This window comes from Equus asinus, chromosome 23, assembly GCF_041296235.1.
Source record: "Equus asinus isolate D_3611 breed Donkey chromosome 23, EquAss-T2T_v2, whole genome shotgun sequence".
In the NCBI taxonomy this organism is placed as follows: Eukaryota; Metazoa; Chordata; class Mammalia; order Perissodactyla; family Equidae; genus Equus; species Equus asinus.
In genome coordinates this window covers 40,338,082-40,361,502 of record NC_091812.1, presented here as the reverse complement: position 1 = coordinate 40,361,502, position 23,421 = coordinate 40,338,082, and the positions used below count along the sequence as shown (strand labels likewise).

The following is a 23,421-nucleotide window of genomic DNA, read 5'->3' as shown; positions in this document are numbered from 1 at the left end:
TCATGCATAGATAAAGTTTATTATCATAGTAATGAATAGGGAAATTACTCGAACATTATGGATTAAAACTGGAATATTAGCACCTGGAAAGTGCCTCTCAGCTTTAACTTAGACTTCTAAGCAGCTTTACTTTGCTTTCTTTATTTTTAAAATCAGCTGATAGTGAATCATTAAAATCAGTGAATTATATAACAACAACAACAACAACAACTCATAGTAGAAAAGTGGTTGCCAGGGACTGGGGAAGGTGGGGGATAGGGAGAGGTTGGTACAAGGGTACGAGTTTTCAGCAATACAGTGAATAAGGTCTGAGGATCTAATGTATAACATGGTGACTATAGATGATAACACAGTATTGTATAATTGAAATTTGCTAAGAGAGTAGAGCTAAATGTTGTCACACACACACAAAAAGACACGTGAATTGGATGTAAGGTGTTGAACACTTTGCAGCCTGAATTCTTATTACATCTGAGGTAAGTAAGGAGGAAACAAACCTCATTACCAGAAATACCTGGATGAAGTCAGAATAAAACTAAAGGAATATCTCGTAGCTGTTGATAACTTCTTACACTGCAAAATCGAATTGTTTTATGAAAATGATGCCAAGCAGCGATTTCCTGAGCTTCTTCAGTCTTCCAAAAATGTGCCAAAGGGGCTAGTCTTCAGAGTTACTGGGAGCTTGGCCCCTTGCTTTTTTCTGCTTTCTTTTTTGATTATTATTTATAATGAGTGGAGGAGCCCCAGTGCCTCAGCTGTGGGGTAGATGGGGTGAATGATGTTCATATACCGGCCTCTGATGTGTGGCCCCATGGGGCCTCTTCCCAGCACCACTCTTCTACATCCCTTAGATGCCTTGGGAAAGACTGTGAGGCATGGGGCTAGGAGGGGTGGGCTGTGGGGCTGAGATGTCCCCACATCCTGGGGAGCCCTTGGCTCGGCATGCTATTCCATGGCTGCCTGCCTCTGCCAAATCCTGGGCCACCGTTCTTGGGTGAGCTGCTGGGACATTGATGGCTGGTGAGCCCTGCTTCCAGTGGAGGAGGAAGGAAGGAACACTTCCTGAACATCTGCTTCTCAGCAGGTGTCAGTTCCCTTCCACCGTCAGAGTTCCTCTGCTAGGAATAGAGTTTCCTGAGAGGGCCCAGCACTTGCCTGTTTGGTTGGACTGGATCTTTTTACAATCTTCTGAATTTGTACCTTAAAAAACAAAATACAGGAAGAAGCATCTTGTCCCTTTTCTGCCCAATCATCCCATCATTTCGGTAAAGCCAAATGAGGATGTCTGGCCTGTGGGTACTGTCAGCGCAGCCCCTTGGGGCTCCAGCTCCATCCTGCCCATTTCCTGGGCTTATGTTAAGGTGAGTTTTGTGAATGTGTTAGATGGGTGGGGGATGTGATGTGTGCGTGAGGAACTGAGACTGCAGACTTCCTTTTTGACTTAAAAATGAAGAAATCCCGGGGTAATATGAGATGTGGTTCAGTGAAGAGTGCTGAGGACTTGAGTAGAAGAAACCTTCCTACAGCAATCAGCTAAAATGTGTTGCATCTCTTCATTAGGCTGTTTTCTTCGGCTTCTCAGAGTGTGTTTAACATCTGACACGCCAGATATATTTTTCCAGACAGAGTTAAGTTCCATGAGTCATGTGGATGTTCTGGCCACGTCATTTGGTTTCCTGTAGGCTTTGTATGGCCCCTTGCAAGTGAAAAACAGTGCACACACTAATTATTACACTTGCTTGATATCCTGGGGTAAATTTTAGGAATACATCTCACTTCACTTTATATTTTTGGGGAGCCTGGAGGATAAGATGAAAAGTAGCAGAAATTTGCTTATGTAGTGGTTTCCCAAAGCTCTTTGCCCTTTAGGGCCTGTGGAACTGTCTCTCGGGGATAATTAGACTTTGTCAGAGGACAGGCTTCCTTCCTTTGTGTTTCTCCAAAAAGCACTAGGGCCAGAGTTTATTTTGTACAGCTCTTGTTCAAATGGGCCTGCCCACCTCCTGGGCTGACAGGACCGTGCAGTGGTTAGGAACACTTGCTCAGTGGCTAATTAGAGCTGCCTTCCCAAACCGGCTCCCTTCCTTAAAGGAGGGGTGGCTCTGGTGAAACAAACCCCCAAAACTCAGCTGTGCAGATCATATCGGATGACTCTCCGGTGCCGGCTGTTATTCTTGAACAGTGTGGCATTTATGATTCTTAATGAAAACTTTCTGGGAAGCTGGAACAATTCTGTACCTCAGAGACTGAAACCTGCTTTTTAAAAGGATGCTCGAGTTGTTTGGCAAATAGTAACAACAAAAACAATCATGATAAAGATCTGCTTCTTTGCAAACAGAAGCCAATTCCTGGCTTCATTTTGGTCCCTACATCCTGGAAACCTGGGTTATTTGTTATGGACATATTTGGGGTGGAGATGATTTCTCACATATAGAAAATAAATGCCCCAAAGCTGGTTTGTCTATCTGCCAGGAATAACAGACAGAGCCTCGGTTTAAAAATAAAATATAGTAGGGTTTAAGCTACCCTCCACCCTTGCGCCCTCTCTTTATTTCAGGCTGTTGTTACTTATCACCTGGACTCTGGAACTATCTTCTTCTCTCCCTGCTGCAGTCCATCTTGGACACTCCCTACAGGACTGCTAGATTCCCCCTAGGGGCCCCAAATCCTCTCCTGGCTTCCCTTTGCCTTTACTGCTGGGTCTCGCTAGCCTACACAGATCCCTTAGGGGATTCTCCCAAAACACACATGCCTTAGCCCCAGCCCAGAGAGAATCAAATGCAGCATATGTGGGGTAGGGCTTAGGCCATCAAGCTGCCCGGTGACCCTGATGCACAGATCGAGAGCCAGTGGCTGGCTGAACCAATTCCAAGTCCTTTCTGGCAAAGGTTGAAGGCTTGCAAGAGGTGGTCACAACCCACCAGGCTCTACAGAAATTCCCAGACTGCAGCCATGTGTCTTCCCTGCCACACCTTGGTTTTTGCCAGTCTTCTCACCTGGAGTGCCTTCCCCTTTCTTTTTGCCCAACCAAATTCTACCCATTTTTAAGTTTCCACTCGAGTTTGGACTCTGACTCTAGCAAGCCGCCTTTGACCAGCCTGGCAAAAGGTGTCTTCTCCTTACTTTGGACTTCAGTGTCCCTGTTGTTTTATTAGATGTTTTCTCATTTGTTGTACATTAGTTATGTATTTAATACATATCAGCCTCTATTGTACATGACTCTGGGAAGAAAGTAGGCAATAAAAATTGGTGTAATTGTGATTTTAATCTCTTTGCTGGGGATGATGTTCACCCTATATAATCACAAGAACTTATGATCCACCAGCAAAGGATACGATTGAACCTGGCAATTGTTAGACATACATAGCCTTGACTATAAACAATTGGAAGACAAACTGTACAAAACTGAATCAGTGGGGATTTTGGCCAAGATCCCATAGAATTCCTAGCAATTATCAAGATATCTCAAATTCACAGTAAACAAACAAACAAAAACTCCCCCAAATGCATGTAACCTAAAAACAATTCCTTTTCCTCTTTAGATAACACAATAGTCAGTAGTAAATTTTGCCCTGTTGCTACAACAAAAAAATACAAAACTGCTTTTCAAAGTAGTTTTGAGAAAGTATTTCAGGCTTAGAGAGTACTGACAGATGTCGTTGTTAGGATTTTCCACTCATCTGCAATCCATAGAGTGATGGTAGGCTGACTTCCTTTGTAGGTGGGATTTATTAGGGGGTGTCTTTGGTTAGTGTCCATTGGGTTTACCTGTTCCCTGATTGATGGCTCTTTTTCCCTCTGTTGCAGATGATGGGAGGCAAGGGCCTTAAACAGGCCACGGAAATTGCTATATTAAATGCCAACTACATGGCCAAGCGATTAGAAAAACACTACAGAGTCCTTTTCCGGGGTGCAAGAGGCAAGTATCAAGTTTAGTCTACCATCCTCTTCTTGTTGGCCAAACCGAGTTTGACCTAGTAGATGTGGTTTTCTGAAGTGGATGAGAAACTTCTGTGTCTTAGCATATACTGTAGAAAAGCATAGAGCTGTTGGAAATAACTTCAATGTAGTGAACAGTGTAGGGGTATCATTACTTAGAAGGCTCTGCGATGCACTTAGTCTAGACAGCCCAGGTCAACAAGGAACCCACTCAACTGAGAGACGTGTACGTAAATACCACTAGCCAATTATCTCACAAAGTCCTATGGGAATTTCCCAAAAGCGTAGAGTAATTCACACTGGGCAGAGTCAGGGCAGCATAGTTGGGAGAGCCTTCTGGGAGGAGCCATTTGACCTGAGAAAGGAAGAGTGGCAGAAGCCAGGACACAGAGAAAAGGAGTTGTCTTGGTGGCTGGAGCGTTGGGTGGGTTGAAGGATGGCATAGGAGGAGAGGGACAGACTAGGGTTAGGTTGGAGAAGTAACCTTCAAGGTTGGGGCCTTGAAGGTCTTGGCAGGCTCTTGACTTCTTCTGTGAGCCAGATGACAGAAACGTTTTTGAGCAGGCAAATGACAGGATTAAGAGAATGTTAAAATCATTAAGACAGTCTCAGAGAATTAACATACTATTAGAAGGAGAATCAGCTGGACTTAGTTACTGATGAGTTGAGTGTGAAGAGAAATTTCACATAAGCCTCTTAGGCTTATAACAGAGATACAAAAGAGAAAATAATAGATGGAGGAACAAAGTTCCCCTGTAAGTGATGGGAGGGGATGGAGCCATGTAGAAGTGCAGCGATTTGACACAGAATCTGCGAGCAGACTCTTGGAAATGGTAAGACCCAAGGAAAGAGTAGTGAGAAAGCAGAGGAAAAGCAAAACCCCACAAGCAGATGGCTACGTTCAGAGAGATGCGGAAGAAGGGGCAGCTGGTGAGGGGAGACTGCATGCTGAGGCAGCTTTAGAGCTCCCCACCCCCCCCCCACCCCCCCCGCAGCATTTGTCACAGCGCCACTCCCTAGAAAACCCACTGCTTGCCCTTCCTGCCTCTGCTCTGACCCCTCCTCCTCCCTGAAGCCTCCCTTTCCTGGCGGAGAGAACTACTCCCTCCTCTTGGCTTCCTCCGCCACTGAGGATTTCTCCCACTTGGTTTATTGTCTGGCTCTCTCCATCAGACCTCACACTCCTGCAGGGCGGCAACATGCCTGGCACAGCACACACAGTCAACAAACAAAGGCGCGTGGTGTTGCACAACAGGGAGAGACAGACAGAAGAGCAAGTGGCTGGCCTGACGATATGAGTCTTAAAAGAACCTTGGCCTTAAACAATTAGCAACCCTTTGGTCATCTTTGAAAACGGCAAAATGGTGAGGCAGATGCCAGGTGGAAATGAGCGGAGAAGTGAACTGAGGTTGGGGAGGAGAAGTAGCAGCAGTCATGGTTTGGGGGAGTTTGGTAATGAAGCGGGGCAGGAGCGGCTTCAATAGGATACAGTTTTGTTCTTTTGTTACAAGAGTTTCAGCTGCCAGGTGAAAGGCTGTGGAGAAGGGAGAGCGAAGCTACCATAGCAGGAATAATAGATGGGGGAACAAAGTCACCCTAGAGGGCATGGGAGGGGATGGCACTAAGAGCCAGGTAGACATGCAGCGTGTTGGCTGTGGGCACAGATTTGGAGAGCAGGGACCAAGGGGACTGTAGCAGAGAGACGGCATCAGTAACCAGCATGCCCGGACCTTGGGCAAAGGAGCGAGGCCTCTCTGGCTCCTAGTTTCTCGGGCCCAGGCAGAGTGTACATCTACATCTCTAATTGTTAATTTAAAGGCTGGTGTTGCCTTATAAATGTGTATCCAAAGGGGTGGTTCTGGAGTTGGAAAATAGAAAAGAAATAACCAGAAGCTCTGGTTAGGAATGGTCCCCAGAGAGTAGGAAAGGGTTGTGGGCAATATGTCTCTAAGCACTGCAATAAAATATTTCTGAAGTGGGTATTAAAGAAGCTACAAGATCTACTAATGAATTCAAATATAGCTCCTGCGCCGTGAAATGTATCCTGCTTATGTATTGGCTTTAAAAATTAGCTTAAGTATTTGTTTTGTCTGATTATATAAGTAATGTATATATACTTCACGTGGAAATTTTGGAAAATAAAGTATGAGGAAGAAAATTTAAATGACTCATAGTTCCCCCATCCAGAAATAACCACTATTAATATTTTGCTGTATGCCTTCTCATCTTGCTTTTAGACAATTGTATTACAAATACAGTTAGCGTCCTGTTTTTTAACTTTATCGTATATTGTGAGGCTTTCTCGGTGTCATGAAATGTTCTTTAAAAGTGGCTACCATGATTCCACTGTGTGGACATACCACGATTTAAGCAATTCTGTAGGGTTTTTCCCCCTGAGTTGTTTGCATTTGTAACAATGCTGCAATGAATATTCTTTACTTATGTATAGTTTTAAAAACATCTCTGATTACTTCCTTACGTTATAGTCATATGAGAGAAATTATTATCTCAGAGGATGTGAATGCATGTACACTCTCCACATGGCCAGCTTTCCCCACACTAACAGCGTATGCGAGTGACTGCGGCACCGGGGACCTAGTGAGCACTGAGCGCTAGGCTGAAAAAGCGACACAAACCAAATGCAAAATATCTTTGCCAATTTGATGGATGCAGAATGATCTTTTGACTTTAATTTACAATTTTTTTTTTATATTTAAAACTTCCTTATGATTAACTTTATCTGACAGATTCGAGATAGAATTCAAATACCGTACAAATCACCCACTTAAAATATACAATTCAGTGAGTTTTAGTATATTCAGAGTTGTGCGATGCAAAGTTTAGTTCTTTACAGCAAGAATGAGTGTGATCTGGACTATGTGGGCACGGGAGCAGCTCCAGGAGAGAGGAAAGTGAACGAGCAAGTGTTTCTTAGGTGCCTACCATGTACTTAGCATTTAAGTGACTGCTTTGGGCAGAGACCGGCCCAGGCCTAGGGGATTTGCAGCACAAAAAGATGGATGAAATTTCCATTTGTTTTGACATTTTACCCCAGAATTAAATAATAAATTGTATTTCTCATCCCAAGCAGAAATAGATTGGTGATTACAGACTTTATTACCCAATCCCAAAGTTCATGAAACCAAAAATTGCCTCATGTTTGGTCTGGTAAACACATTTATTATACAATTTGAAGCTTAGTATTTTAAGACCTAAAAAGGAATCATCACTGTGCCTCCTGAGGGCCCAAAATAAAAATGTTCTTAATAAACACATTGTATTCCAAAATGTCTGATGGCAATATTAGAAGATGGTGATTCACCTTAATCATATTTACTAGCTCTAAATAAGACTTTGGAATTGCGGATGACTATGGAGCAATAATTTTAATGAACTCCAGGCTTGCTGTTATGAACCATTTCTTTGAGAGATTTGAAAATACCAGCCAAACTGTTGAGGCTTATGGTTTTGCGAAGCGAGGAAGTGACAGGCAAGAATTGGGATCGGGGAGCAGCAGTCATATTTATTCTGCCATGATGAGGGAAGAAAGGAATTACCTCAGGTAAGATGCTGTTTTTAGAGCATTAAAAAACAATTGACAGGTGTCAACTCTTGTGGGAGGCCAAGCTCACTGTTTCATCTAAATGGAGTTTCCATCAGTGGAGTAGACAACTTTGTTAGTATCCCAATGTTTTAATTTCATAAATGCCTATCCCTTTTTGACCTTAGACAAACCCAACTCTGTCTGGAAATTCCTGTCCCTGAAGAAGTTTCCTGGTGGTCTTTATAGGCAGACATGGGCTTCAGGAGCTGGGCCCTCACATCCTGGACCAGGAAGTGACCCTCCTGAGGCCAGGGGCCTCACCTACTGGGACCTCTGGGACCTCATTCCCAGAGAAACAGGCAGGAGTTTTGATTTTGTTAGTTGTGGTCCTTGGATTGCAACTGAAAAGCTCAACCAAGTGTTGATTGCCCACCCAAGGTTTATAGGATAATTAGCTAGTGAGTTCCATTTATTTCTAGGAGTCACTCTGAGGATGTGGGATAAGTAAGGTTTGGTCTCTGCTTTTAAGGTGAGTTTTGAACCTTATTTTTCTGTAGCACATTCCTATGTCATCTTCAGCCTCAGAAGATAACATGGCGGGGGGGGTGTTCCAAGCCAAGGGCCAAGCCACTTTTATTTTGCTTTTCCATCATCCCACCCCCTCCTCTCCTTGCTCCTTTGACTTGGTATCTTTTCAGACTCTCAGCTATAGTCATGGTTAGGCCCAGCGGAAACACCTACTCAGTGAAAATTAAAACTTGCGCTGATCAGTTTATACAACTTCTACTTCAGATTGCCCTGACTCACCATATGCCACAGAAGATTTGTATATCTTTTCTCCTTAGAAACTGCAAACAAAGACGAACATCTTGGGATCTGGCCTCCGACAGACACTAAGTTTTAATTTCACCGCTTTCAGGGCTCAAGTAGAGTCAGAGAGAGATGCTGAAATTGCACTACAGTTTCTATTTGAATGCATTAGACTATGGATTTAGAAAATAACATCTGAACCTCATTTTGAAAATGGAGCTCTTCCCAAACCGCCTGGCTGTGGTGGGGCCTCGGCAGATGAAGTCTTGGTGTTAGCAGTGCCGGGCTGGGCTGGGCTCTATGGGGCCTTTCAGCTATTGCTGAACCTCTGCTCGGAAGACTCTGCTCTCTGCTGTCCTGTGTCCCTCCCGCCGCCTCCCCTCCTGTCGGCTGAGTGTCCTTCAGAACAGTGAGCTTCATTAGCCTTCCTCCTCTTGTGCTGTCACAGTGCTTGCGGTAGATGCCAGAGGTTCAGAGAAGAAAGGTCAAAGGTTGAGGCCAGGCTCCTAAAGTGTGGTAGCATAGTAGGACATTTAAGGATTCCTGGAATTAATAACTGATGAGGACTTAAATAATCTCATGAGTGTCCCCATGAACATTCCAACTGGTCATTCCTTTCAGGCACTTTTTTCTTGAGTTTATCTCCCTATGAAGGCAACTTTCTACTTAGGAATCACACTCCTTACAAATTTAACCCCCATCATTGTTAGAAAGCATATTTTACAAATATGCAGTGACAGTATATACAAAGACTCAGGCTCTCATACTTTTATTTTCAAACAAAACCGATCCTTTCATATGTAACCATTGCATAAGAAGCAGACTAGTGCAGACTATCTTCAGGGGCTGTTAATGACTGGAGCTATTCTTCACCGGCTTGAGGAGGTCGGTCTGCTCCAAGTATCTGTAAGCAGATTCATTGTTCGCTGAGAGTCAGGAAAGCGGGTGAAGAAAAAGGAGTACATTATTGTCTCATGAGTAGATAGTTTCCTCAAAGGAAATTCATCAGTGTGGGCCGTGGAATTTGGGAAGCCCCCAGGAATGTGGTTATATTTGTCAAAATGCTGACTTGTTACTTTATTCTTATAATGGATAGGTGGTCAGTAGCTCATGCTGGGGAGATAGTGGCCTGGGCCTAGAGAGGCAATCACTTTATAAACTAGAACAAAGTGAATCTTACTTTGGTCTTAACAACTCCTTGCCACTTGTGGGCTGTTTGACAGCCCCTATTTGTAATTCTCAGTCTGAAGCCTAAAACCAAAACCTCAAAAGCCCCTTTGAAGAATCACATACAATTCTGTATGTAGCTTATGGATATATCATTGGTATATATTTACATACACACAGAAGAAACAGTCATTTGCTGTTGGGGGGAAAGTTGCTGAAAAGGGTGTCAATGGATCTTAAGCTCTAGAAAGAATTTGTATAAAAGGATCAGGGCTGTGATGACATGTTGTACCTGTTGCAAGTAGATTTTACATCCTCGGAGTAGAAATAACCTCATCCCCAGGAACCTCTGTTGAATGTTCCAGTAGTGCCTTGGCACCAAAGTCTCGCCTCCCATCAGCCTCCTGGCTCATGGGTGCGCTATGCACTAAAGATTGAACACAGTGGCCCGACATGTTAAAAATCTTTATTTGTAATGAGAGCAGATGAAGTCTTTGTTGCCAACTATAAATTTACCAGGTGTCCATGGCTTCTTGTTCCTCGTGGATATGCATTAAAAAGCTGATTTATTTGTTCATTTGCTTGGGCAAAACAAGTTGATGCTAATCTGGAGCTGAAACAATTTTCCTGAACAGGTTATGTGGCTCATGAATTTATTTTGGATACAAGACCCTTCAAAAAGTCTGCAAATATTGAGGCCGTGGATGTGGCCAAAAGGCTTCAGGATTATGGTGAGTGGCCTTATACGAGCTATCCCTAGGGGAACTTGGGCTTTTGACATTCATGCAGCTGCCCATGCTGGCTATGGACCACTTCCTCAAGGCCCAAACTGAATGTGCAGGCACCATAGTGGACGGATCCATAGGCTAAATGGGGAGCCTAAGGTTCTAGACAACCTTTAAAGTGACAGAGAAAAAGTTTCTCTTATGACTGCATTGGTACTGTCCTTCAGAAAATATTAAATCATGCATCTTGAATCCATCAACAGCCAACAAAAGAAGTCTTTATAGTTAACAAAATTAAAAATCCCAAAGAAAATTATTGCTGGTCTTTGCCCACGTTTCTGGTAAGTTCTTCAATCCCACCCACAGCGAGCTCCATGAAGAGGTAAGTTGGCGTACTGTGAAGGAAGTGGAGCGAATAACCTGTAGAAGTGTTAGAGACGAATGGCATTTGAGTTTTATAACCATCTTAGTCATGGCATAGCTGTTTCAGCTGCTTCTAGAGATGGAGGAATAGGCTCATGTTGTTTTCACCGAGACGATGCAATTTTCTTTGATTTTGAAAGACGTGGGCCCTTTGTGTATTAGTGGGTGTTCATTCAGCACAGCCCTTATTAAAATACATTTTCTTAGTGATATTATTAATAATGTCAAAGACCCTTGAATTTTCAGAAAGGCTAAGTTGGGGAGAACTTTGCCTTTCTATGGATGTAGAGTCCTATCTGACTTTTAATGATGATTTGAATAACTTCTTTTAATAAGGAAAGTGAAAACTTGAATAATTTAATAGTTTTACTACTGCATCATAATGGGAGTCCCACATGTGTGACTTACTCCTCTCTCGAATGAATGATTTTATTATGCAAAGCTACACTGATAATAAGCGGGAAAGCCAGAGAAAGGTTTCATTAATGAAATTAGCAATTACTTCCTCAAAATCTCCTCTTGGCTGCTCCTGTAACCTGACTCAACCTCCAGGCTAATGGCTGAGTGATGGCAGAGTGAGGATGAGGCCTGGCTTCTAGGATGCACAGCCTGCAGGCCTGCATCACACATCTGGCGGCGGCAGCCTTTTCGGGAGGGAGAGCAGGGGCTGGGAGGATTGAAGTTACTACCTAGTATTTCCAAGTCCTTGTCATGATTTTGATGTGTGAGATTGCCATGCTTGCCCTAAGCCCAGAATCATCCAGGTGCCTGACACATAGTAGGCACTCAGCACAGACATGTTTAATAAGTGAGAGAATGAATGAATGAAAGAATGGTTAAGTAAAAACTAACCATGACAATGACAACACAGATTCTGGGTCTTCACCTCACCTGTGGAATCAGGATTTCTAGGGGAGAGGCCTAGAACAAGCACTCCTTGGTGAGCCTTATCAGGCAAGTTTGGGGCACACTGTCTTAGGGCAGAGGTTTCCAAACTTAGCTAATGATCAGAATCACCTGGGGAGTTTTAAGACTCAGATTTCTGAGCCCTACCTTGACCTCCTGAATCAAGGTCGAGATCCAGGAGTCTGTTTCCAAGACAATTCAGATAGTTCCAGATATGGGAACTGCTACAGCAGGGGCTGAATTTGCTCACATGTCGAATTGAGGTCAGACTTAATGGGTAAGCTATTTAAAAAATATATATCCCTTTCTGGTTTGGGTGACACAGTTGTATGCATTTGTCAAAACTCATTAAATGGTACACTTAAGATTTGTGCGTTTCACTGTATGTAAATTTTATCACAAAAATATGCAAACAGATATTGAATTCTAGGTAAGGATATCATGCTGAAGTGTTTTAGGGTGAAGTGTACTGATAACTGCAATGTACTCTGAAATGCATCCAAAATAAGATGGATGGATGGACAAGCAGATATGCGATAAAGCAAAAAAAGCATCATTGCAGAAGATAGGTGGAAGGTATATGGGTGCTTACTCTATAGTCCTTTCAACTTATCTGTATGTTTGAACATTTTTATAATACAATGTTGAGGAGACAATACCTTAAAGCATGCAGGCATGCCTCTAAAGCACCCCAGGGAACGATCATGCACATCAGAATTTGGGAACCATTGCACTCGAGGGCAAAATTAGCAGACAAGTATATCAGCCTGGCAGCTGTTCTTTATCTTTTAGAGTTTCACAGAAAGAGTGTAAGAAATGGGAAAAAGTTGTTTTTGGCTTTTGTCCAGGAAAGCTCTCTCTTGACCATGTGTCTTGTCGATTCATCTTACATGTCAAAACTTTTGGAAACAGAAAACACCTTCAGCCTGTATTCAGTGTAAAGGCAAAGGCTTTCCATGTACTGGCCAAGCCTTGGTTTCCTCATCTGTGCAATGGGGACAATAAGACTTCCTCTAGCTTCCTTAATGCTTGGTACCTCATTATTTAGCTTTTGGTAGGCTACACTATTTTAATTTCTCTTGATTGCAAGTAATACGTGAGCATTATAGAAAGATTCTAAAACACAATCAAAGTGAAATAAAAATCCCAGTCTCATTTTCTGGCAGTAACCCCTGTTAAAATTTTAGTATTTATTCTTCAAGGCATCTTCCCTCATTAAAAAAAAAAATTATATATATGTAAAATTATATATATACACACAATACTTTGTCATTTTCTTTTACAAAAATGGGATAATATCATTATGTAGCTTGCTCTTTTCATATTTTTGAATGTTTACCCAATTTAATTAATATAAATTTACATACTTTTGAATGGTTACATGTTTATTGTATGACTGCCCTGTAAAATTTGCTTAACTGATCCTCTATTGGTGGATGTTAGGTTATTTCCTAAATTTTTCTTCTATAAAAACAGTGCTAAGATGAATCCCTAGATACACATATTTGCAAATTTATTTGATGACTTTGTTAGGATAAATTGGGAAGGGGCTCTGCTTCCGAATCGGGGAAGTCAAAGTTCATGATGCAAGTTCCCCTGTCTTCCTTCCAGGATTTCATGCCCCTACCATGTCCTGGCCAGTGGCAGGGACTCTCATGGTTGAGCCCACTGAGTCAGAAGACAAGGCGGAGCTGGACCGATTCTGTGACGCCATGATCAGCATTCGGCAGGAAATCGCTGACATTGAGGAGGGCCGCGTGGACCCCAGGGTCAATCCACTGAAGGTGCGTAGGCACTGGTACTTGATCCAAAGTGTCCCATAGAGTAGAAAACGGTGCCTGGATTGTGTGCCAGCAACCCCTGAACTCTCAGCAGATGATGATATTCTTGCCTCGAATAAGACCATGTTTCTGAGATGATGTATGCATTATTTGGAAGTTTAAATCTTGAACAACGTAACAGCTTGTTCAAGCGGTTACTTAGTATAATGTGGATACTTTCTGATATGTTTTTATTTTGTTTACGTAATTGTTTCCTGGCTGTAGGAGCTATACACCACACATGCTCCTAATTGGTTGCCAAAGGAGGGAGCAGAGGCTGAAGGACTGTATCTAGTTGGGCAGGTCTTATTCTGTCTCTGATGTGCTCTGGTGAGATTCTTTACCTCACAAGCTCTGGATAAAGACAAGTCCTTTATAGGTTCTGTATTGGAGCAGTTGCCTCTTACAACAACTGGATTGGTACTTGGTCTGACTGTCTTATGATGTTTATGGCCTATGTTGGAGAAAAGTTTGTTAGGCATTCCCCTGCCTCTTCCAAAACATGTACATTTTATATCTGGTCAGAGCCCTTAGTTTCTCGTTAGGTCCAGACAGAAGCTAGGGTATCATGAATTGAGAATACTGTGAAAATTGTGGTTGTGTTGTTATGGTTCCAAGCTAGAGAACAAGTCTGAGATGCTTGGGAAAGCTCAGGCAAGTTCCAAAACCATCCAGCTAAAGGTGGAGTGCAGGGGCCAAGGGCTGGCAGAAGGCAGGCACCTTGCTAAATCTGAGTTTGACAAGATCATGGAAGAATACAATGATTGTTTTTACAGTCATTATTATTTCTCTTTTCTCTGAATACTGCTGATTCTTCAGGATTTAGGCTATTTTTAAAAATAGCAAGAGACATCTAAATAACATAATACAGTCATTTGCCGCATAATGATGTTTTGGTCAACGACAGACCACATATATGACGGTGGTCCCATAAGATTAGTGCCATATAGCCTAGGTGTGTAGTCGGCTATACCATCTAGGTTTGTGTGAGTACACTCTGATGTTTGCACAATGATGAAACTGCCTAACGACGTGTTTTTCAGACTATATCCCTATAATTAAGTGACACGACTATGCTGAGTTACAAAAGCAAGTGGAAAATAATACTCATAGGATGATATAAGGTTTAAAAATGTACCAAACTATGCCACATGCTGTTTATTAATATATGCAGTAATAGCATAAAAACATGACGAGAATGGTGAACACTAAATTCAGGATAGTGGTTATTACGGGAGGAGGGCAAGCAATGAGATGGAGAGGGGTTATACAGGCAGCTTCAACTGTATTTGTAATGTTTTTTATTTTGAAAAGTTAAGCAAATACGACAAAATGTTGATTTACGTTGGGTGGTAGATGTGCTTATTATATTGCCCTTTCTGATATCGGAAATATTTCACAATGAAAAATTTCCTGCCTAAATTCCCTTCCCCCCAAATTGAAACAAAACAATAGCCCTCTGTCCATGGGCATCCATCAGAAGCTCCCCAGTTGAGGTGGTGTTGGGGGAGAAGGCAGTGTTCTGCTCTGATCCCTCTCCCATCCATGTCTCTGTCTCAGATGTCTCCACACTCCCTGACCTGCGTCACATCCTCCCACTGGGATCGGCCATATTCCAGAGAGGTGGCGGCATTCCCACTCGTAAGTTCTCCTCTGAAGCTGAATGTGTAGTGTTCGTGTGCGTATGAGGGGCCATCACCTACCCTGCGGGGCTCCTACTCTTATTGTCCCCTCATTATAATAACCGTATGTGGGACACCTTGTGAAATGTGGGTCATGAGGAGGGACGCAGAGCGCAGGAACTGGCTTTCAAAGCTCTGAGGTCAGAGTGAGAGTGTCAGCCGCAGGCCTGGGATTCCACAGGGTGCACAGTGGAGGAAGACCAAATAGCAGTCCCGGTCAAGTGCCTTCATGTGTCTTCCACACCCTCCAACAGGGAGATGGCCCAGAATGCAAGTTTTCTTTCCTTTCTGATTCTTACATGAAGGAGAAGGTGCTCTGCAGTCTGTTTGGCGGGTGGGGACAAGGGTCAAAAGTTAGATTTTGGGAATAGTAGTGATGGGTTGGCTTTTACCTTCTTGTCCTTTTTGAGTGCTTGTTGGCTAGTGGTGTCTTAGGCTGTAGGGATATAATGGTAGTCTCCTCCCCATGAATAGGAGCCTCTCAATATCCCACACTTCCATCCTTTGTACCCTGCAGCCCTTTGTGAAGCCAGAGAACAAATTCTGGCCAACCATTGCCAGGATTGATGACATCTATGGAGACCAGCACCTGGTTTGTACCTGCCCACCCATGGAAGTTTATGAGTCCCCATTTTCTGAACAGAAGAGGGCCTCTTCTTAGTCCCCTCTCCCTAAGTTCATGTGACTGATTTGATGCCTCTCTCCAGAGCAGTTGATAAGCAAGAAATATTTCATCTCCCACCCCACAGTCAAGTAGGGGTTTTATATACTGTGTATATTTTTTTAATCTCTGTCAAGGTAAATGTCAAGGAAGCTCACTGTTGGAGGATTGATCTGCTTCAGTGCCTCTGTGTCCACATGTAGCAGTTGATGTGCACGTTGCCTTGACTGGGAGCCGCTTAGTTTTTAGCATAGAACATTTTGGGTGTGCTAGGAACTTTAACTTTCAATGTAGCAAGTTTGCAGACACTATAGAGGCAACACTGGAGACTCGATAGACATATTTTTGTTCCAAATAAGTCCTTGTGGACTGTGCCATCTGTGGGAAATCCCAGGGCAAATGTTTACATTTTGTATACACTGAAGAAATCTTTTTCCACTGACTAATTTGCCTAATCTGTAATAGCATTTCTGAGTGTTTTCCTCTTTTTCCGTGTGTGGTTTTTTTTTATCTGCAATTATTAGTATTCTAATAAAAGTATTTCAATTTGAATTATGTCTTCTTGGTCCATTTTTCAGTCTTACTCCCAGGTACCCTGGGTTCAGAGGGAATTGAAGAGTAACAAGAACAACCTACCCAACAGCCACTGTTAACACTGTCAGTTTTGTCTTCGGCTAAAGAAACAGTTTGTCGTCTCAGCAGTGAAGGCCACTTTGGCCCTGTTGTTAGAATTGTGTTAGGCTGCATATAACTGAAACCCAACTGCAGACATTTAATCAAAAAGCAGTTTATTTTTTCTCATTTAACAATAAGTCCAGAGGTAGTAAGTCAAGGGCTAGTGCTCCTTCAGTCTTCCTGTTCTGCCTTCCTTTGCATATAGTCTTCATCCTCACGGTCTTAAGATGGTTACTGCATATCCACGTGTCACATACCCATTCGAGATAGGAAAAAGTAAAAAAAAAAGAAGACAAAAGGCCGATTCCATCCAAGTTCTTGTCGTTTGAAATGCTTTCCCAGAGGTTCTACCCAGTAACTTCTGCTTACTTTTAACTGGTCAGAGTTGGGTCCATTTGCATTCCTAGCTGCAGGGGCGTATGGGGCAGTCTTTTCCCTGGGCTTGTTAGTGCTCCAGCAAAAATCTGGAAGAATTCAAGCAAAGGGGAAGCATGGGTTTTGGGTAGACAGCTAGCATGCCTGCCACAAGTAACTTTCCCCTAGCAATAGCAAACGCTTCAGATGTTCTTCCCCGCTGGTTACTGAGCACCTGCTCTAGCCCTGACTACTTGGTTCCTTGCATGGCAGCTTACTCAAACAACTACGACTTGAGCTACCATGATAGCCAACTGGCCAAAAGGTCTGAACGCTGTGCAGGTGGTCACTTATTCTTACACTTAAAAAAAGTTTGGGATCCATGGTTCCTTTTTCATGTAATAATTAAATGATTAATATCTATTGAGTACTTCCTCCAGGTATCAGGTACTATTCTAAGTTTTTAAAATAGATGATCTCATCTGAGCCTCACAACATTCCATTTTTACACATGAGGGGGAGGGCATGGAGAGATGCTCAAGATCACGCAGCTGGTGAGAGGAAAGAGCCAGAATTTGAACCCAGATGGAACAGTCCAGTGCCCACTGGTCAAAACGCTACCCCATGGCCATGGTCACTGCAAACCTGGAGACTCTGCCTTCCCTGAGCTGGAAACCAGGCTCTCAATACAGGCTAGCCGTCAGGGCACAGAGGAGCCCCTTCTGAGGAAGGACCAGCATAGGAAAACAAACCATTAGAGTGAACAGCAGTCCTTTCCTCCTTACCAGACTGTAAAGTGTTGTGGTTGAGCGCCAAAGTTGCTCCCACAGCTGATTATGCATTGCTGGTTCTCCGAATACATCAGAGCAATCACAGGTGGCTGAGGGAGTCACGGGGAGCCCTTTGCCCTTCACTATTGAATCACTCATGTGTTCACCTGATGTGCTTGCCCATCTTTCCCACCTCTTGGTCTTTGCCTGTGTGGGATCCTTCATCTGGAGCACTCTCCCTGCACCTTAGCCTTGCTGGCTCCTGTTTATTCTTCGTGTTTCAGCATCTCATCAAGAAGGTCTTCTACACGTCCTCATGAAATGGGCTCTGGTATCTTCTATCGTGGCACTCAGTTTGCTTTCCTGTACTCTTAGCACAATCAGTAATTATTGTTTATTCAGCTGTTGTCTGCCTCACTAGACTTAGTTCCTTGAGAGCAGGGACCATGTCTCAGTGATCACTGGATTCCCAGTGCTGAGCCAGGGTCTTCTACATAGTATGTGTTCAACAAACAGAAAGAAATATGAATTGAATGAAAAAAGGAAGAGGGACATTGTCATGGAAACCAGTATTTCCAATGCCTGCTATGAGCAGTTCTGTTAAAGCTAATACAAAAACACTAGGCCTTGAAGACAGGGCCTCTGGATAAGCTTTGTGTAGAATGCCCTCCTCCTTTTTTCATTGTGATAAAATATATAAAGCATTGACTATTTTAACCATTTTTAGCTGTAGAGTTCAGTGGGATTAAGTACTTTCACATTGTTGTGCAGAAAGTGCCTTTTGAACAATTTTGAAGATGAGGGGTCTAAGGTTGACACACACATCCTATGAATCGGGCATCCCCTCAGCCTCCTCACAGCCCTGGGACAGGCCACGGGCCACTCTTGGAGCAAGTGTCACCTTGCAGCCCTGTGTGATACAGGGCAAGGGCCCTAGTCTGGAAACTCTATGAAACCTCTACATATATATAGGGGCCATGTCTTCCAATGACAAAACTGGTGCCTTTCATCCAAATAAAGGATGTAGATGCCACTTGTGGGTGCAAGAAGCCACCTGGGACAAGTAGTTTGGCAACTGAGATGTTAGTGCTTTTAGTCGTTCCCAGGGCTCTGGGACAGAATGTTTTGGCTTAGACATCAGCCAGGTCAGGGATGTTTCCTAGGGCAGTGGTTTTCTTAGTGTGTCTAGATCACCAGGAGGGCTTGTTAAAACAGAAGGCTGGGCCCTGGCCCCAGAGTTTCTGATTCAGTAGGTCTAGGGCAGGGCCAGAGAATTTGCATTTCTAATATGTTCTAAGTAATGCCTCTCAGCTTTCTTTGATCGCATTTCAGGGAAATTTCCAGAACTCTAAGCCTTTAAAGAGAAGGGTTTGGGTAGGCTGGTGGGGGTGAGAAGAGGCTGGACTTAGTCAACCTCGCATTTTTAATGCAAATCTTAGCATTTCGAGAGAAAAACTCCTTTCTCTGGTTTTGGCTGAGGCTCCTATGGCTGGAGGAGACTGTCCTAGACCAGGCGCTACACACTTTGGCCTCACTCTCTGATCTGCCAGGCTTGCTCCTGCCAGCACTGCTCATTGAGGAAGTCTTTTGGTTTTTTTGGAGATCAAAATGTCAGCTTTATTACCAATAAAGCTGATTGGAGAATGTGGTTTTAGATCTCTAGCCAGAAGGGCTTGCTTTCCATTTTGCTCCCCTGATGCTTCACCAATCTAAGCCTGGGGACACCCCACTCAGGGGAGAAGTTCGAGTCTGTAGAGCAGATGCACAATCCAGAATTGCTGCCCCACGCTGACCGCAGGTGAAGGGGGAAGATAGGAAAGGGGCTTCCCCAGTGCTGGTGGAGTACTGTGGGTGAAAGGATGTCAGCAGTCACCTCCTTTCTGGGGAGCAGGAAGGGGCAGGCCAGGAGGTAGGAGTGTTGCATCAGCTGACGTCATGCCACAAAGAAAACAAGAATCCAGGAACCAGAGGTTAGTGCCCAACACAGAGCATACTACTCTTATAATCTATGTTTCTTTTTTCCAATTTTTGATGATACAGTTTTTTTGTTTTTGCTGGGAAAGATTCACCCTGAGCTAACATCTGTTGCCAATGTTCCTCTTTTTTTTTCCTCCCCAAAGCCCTAGTACATAATTATATATTCTAGTTGTAAATCCTTCTAGCTCTTCTATGTGAGCCGCTGCCACAGCATAGCAACTCACAGAGCGGTATGGTTTCACGCCCAGGAACCGAACCCAGGTCGCAGAAGCGGAGTGTGCTAAACTTTAACCACTAGGCCATCAGGGCTGGCTCTCTGTATATCTTCTTGCTGGGGGCAGTAGTCAGACTAGGGTCATAGCATGGGTCCCCTATATCCAAGCTGTATGACCTCAGAGAAGATCAAAGCGTCTCTGAGCCTCAGTTTCCTTACCTGTACAATGATGATATCCCCTACCACTCCCAGGTGAGGATTCAATGTACTGCTGAGAACAGTGCCTGGCACAAAGCCAGCCTCATAAGTGTCAGCTCTTGTTCTTATTCTCTTCCTCACTTACGATCTAGTCTCGTATACTGCACAGTCCTGTACTCCCTGGCTCAGCATAGGAGCCCCGACCCCAGTCTGACCTGCATTACATTCACATCCATCTTCCTTTCCTTTTTTCTCCATTCCTAATGGCCCTTTTCCTCTGGACAGCCAGAGAAAGTAGAAGGAGCATGGGCTGTGACTTCATACAGATCTGGATAAAATTCTCAGATATGCCAACTGTTTTGAGACAGCAGGCAAATTCACTTATCCTTTCCATACTTCAGTTTCTTAAGGGGAAAAAATAACAATAATAAAAGCACTTACCACAGCCAGGTTTGTTGTAAGGATTAAATGAGATAATACAAAGTGAGCACTTAGCATAGTGTCTGGCACCCAGAAATCACTAATGTATTCAGCAAACACTGACTGAGCCATCATGTACCACTATGTACCATTCCAGATGCTAGTGATACAAGGTGAACAAGAAAGACAAGGCCTCTTTCATGGAGCATCAATTCTAGATGGACAAACGGACAACACATAAATCAAGATTTCACAGTGTTAAATGTTCTTTAGAAAACAAAATACCAGTATGGTATATGTGAGGGGGTTGGGACTCCTTTATATTGGGTGGGCAGGGAAGGATTCTCTGAAAAGGTGACTTTTAGGCTAAAATCTGAACAAAAAGAAGCCAGCTGTGACTAGATGTGGGGAAGGAGGGAGGAGGTGTTCAGGAAGAGGGAGAGGCATGGTTGAAGGCCTGAGTGTCTGTACTCTCACTTTAGCATTTGGTTATTTTCAAACTTTTATGTAAAGGGTTTAAGAATCCTTGGGAAATAAGAGGGGAGACAGAAGATGGAGGAATAAAAGCTGGGGTTGGGGAAAGGTATGGGAATCTTTTGAGAAGTCAGGAATGAGGAGGAGGGGTGTGAGCCTAAAGTCAAGACCAGAGAGAATGAAAATAGGGTCCAGAAAAGAAGAAAGGGACCCTGGCTCAGATGGAAGGCTCTGAGGGAAAAAAAAGAAGACAAGGTATGGGTGGGGAGTTAAAGGTCCTTGGGTCGGGAAGGATTGTCATGGGATTGGGAGGGAGAGAGCAGAATTGAAAGTGGGAGAAAGATGCAGGTTAGGAACAGGAAGGAAACGGGAGGAGGTGGATCAAGGCCTGTGGTGGGGATGGGGAGAGGTAAGGGTGATGATGTGGAAGTGGAAAGAACATCATCAGCTCAAGGACAGGGCAGATGTAAGAAGAGTGGGGAAGTGGGAGGGAAGAAAAGCCAGATGGTGGGGTACGGAAAGTGGGAGAAGGCTCTCCAGGGTGGAAAGAAAAGAGAAGGGAGTCAAAAGCATGCGCAATAAGGCCTGAGTCAGGAGAAGGGAGAGGACTCTCTCAAGTTAGGAGGAGGAGAGGGATCAAGAAGAGAATGGGGAAGGGGGATGGCCAAAAAGTCAGCTTGAGAACAGAGGACCTGGCAAAATGAAGGTGTGGAGGGCAGGAGGAGGCCCCAAGTTCAGGAGGGGCACTGGCAGGCAATAAGCGGAAGAGGAAAGAGCAGAGCAACAGTGAGGGGGGAGGGGTGGGAGGGAGGAACAGACCTAGGCTCCAAGCTCCTTGGATGAGAAAGAGCGCTGGGAGAAGTAACAGATGTTGGGAGTAAAGGTCATGGAGTAGGGAGGCCTCTCAGTAAAGGGGTTGAGGGAGGACCCCATGATTAGGAGACAAAGGTATGTGGGAGGAGAGGAGAGGAAGAGCAAAGAAGTGTTTTTTTTTTTTTTTTTTGAAACCAACTAGGCAGGAAGATTGTTGAACTGAGGGGACCAAGTGGGAACAGGGGAGCGAATGTCCCAGGGGTTAGAATATCTGCCAAGTTGAAAACCAAGTCCAGAGAGCAGTAAAGCCCTGAGGACAGGGCTGGTGGAAACCTCTCAGGATCACTGTAGGAACCTGGGACGGCAGGCTGAGGGGCTGGGAGCCCACTTGTTGATTACCCACTTTGGATATAGGCAGGTACCCTGACATACATGATTAATGTGGAGTGTGTGTGTGTGCCTGGGTGTACGATGTTCTTTTCCTACTGCTGCCTTTTTCTTGCTTCTCCTGTTCATATGTAATTCTCACTGCTTGCTTCACTGAGTACTTGATCTCACCCTCCCCATTCCTCCTCATGCTCCTCCTCTATCCTCCCAGTTCAGGGGTGCTTCCCAGCTGTGGCTTTACTTTGCCAAGCTCTAATTTCCCAGCCTTCGTACACGTTGTTCCTTTCATCTGAGCTTGTCCCACATCTCCTCCCCACCTCTCACACATACAACTCCCTGGGAATGGGGATAAGACCCTGATATTAAAGGTGTTACAATCCCTGCTGTTAGATCACCCATCCCAAAGTTTGTTTGGAAAATGTAGTCAATTTGGGGCGGGGGTGGTCTCTGGTGCCTGGAACTGGCAAGGGTAACTGGACACCTTTTCTTAAAAGCAGTGCTGCTAAATTATGGTTTAATAGGCTTTTATAGGCTAACCTGGGAACTTACCCCTTTCTTCTCTATCATTGTTCCTACGGGAAATACTTGTACAAATTTGTACAAACAAGATTATTTCATTTTCAGCCTATATCAAGTCAAAGATCATGGCTGCCATTCTTGTACAAATTAACTTCTGAAATGCAAGTTGGAGATTGCCTATAATTTCTTCTGAATTCAACAGAATTGATAGAGGGTTAGAAGAAATCAACTATAAATTATCTTTTTAAATGCAACTATATATGACTGTCTTGTGTCTGGACCTCTCTTATAGAAGTCTAGGGTTTACCAAAACCAACGCAAGAGAAATTTTGGTGTACTTTTGATCTGTCTGTCGCGTTGTACTTTAACCTCACTAGTAAAATTAGTGTTTGTATAGCTCGGGGTGTGACATTTTAAATTTTCTACAAAAGCACTTCTGAAGATTATTTGAAAACACAAAACAAAAAACTTATGCGACTCAGAAGATTTAAGTAACAGCCAAAGTCATAAACTCTCAGAAAACAGGGTGGAATCCAATGGCACCAGGAGTGATGTCAGTCATCCTAAAAAAATGCAGACTTTCCCCTGATGATGCTGCCACTGGGAACTTGATCCAAAATTGCTACTTGCTGCAGTAGGAGCAGCCAGAGTAGAATTAGATGCAAACAGATTCTTTCTTAAAAGTCTGGCATAAAGAATGGAAAAGAATGGGGAAAAAAAATTCTTTTTAAAGATAACTTGCTTGCCTTCAAGACATTTTATCCAACATGAATTACATAGAAATATTAAAGTTCCCCAACATAGAAGAACTAGATGTTTTTATTGGTTAAAAGAAGCTGCTTCAAATGCATTCCAAAAGACAATGAGGAAAATACTTTCCATGGAAGGAGACAGTTGGGTAGGCTGTTAAATAAACTTGCAAATAGCAAAGGAGTGAGTATAG

General features: G+C 43.6%; 2 protein-coding genes across 11 annotated transcripts in view; one reads left to right on the top strand and one right to left on the bottom strand.

Annotated features, from left to right (window-relative positions):
• Positions 1-15,677, top strand: part of GLDC (glycine decarboxylase) — a 121,001-nt gene extending 105,324 nt beyond the window's left edge. For both annotated transcript variants that reach the window (XM_070496069.1, XM_014851125.3), the window contains exons 20-25: positions 1,220-1,361; positions 3,808-3,919; positions 10,096-10,191; positions 13,126-13,298; positions 14,895-14,975; positions 15,534-15,677. In XM_070496069.1, the coding sequence (XP_070352170.1) occupies positions 1,220-1,361; positions 3,808-3,919; positions 10,096-10,191; positions 13,126-13,298; positions 14,895-14,975; positions 15,534-15,677 (748 nt within the window). The remainder of the gene's footprint in view (positions 1-1,219; positions 1,362-3,807; positions 3,920-10,095; positions 10,192-13,125; positions 13,299-14,894; positions 14,976-15,533) is intronic.
• UHRF2 (ubiquitin like with PHD and ring finger domains 2) overlaps positions 14,623-23,421 on the bottom strand; it is a 99,895-nt gene continuing 91,096 nt past the window's right edge. For 3 of the 9 annotated variants that reach the window (XM_070496071.1, XM_014851128.3, XM_070496073.1), the window contains 2 exons: positions 16,722-16,816; positions 16,449-16,586 (listed from right to left, as the gene is read on the bottom strand). In XM_070496071.1, the coding sequence (XP_070352172.1) occupies positions 16,724-16,816 (93 nt within the window). In that variant the 3' untranslated portion in view covers positions 16,449-16,586; positions 16,722-16,723. Of the gene's footprint in view, positions 16,817-17,491; positions 19,404-23,421 lie in introns of all 9 variants that reach the window. The other 6 variants (XM_070496074.1, XM_014851131.3, XM_070496072.1 and 3 more) reach the window with 3 other exon arrangements.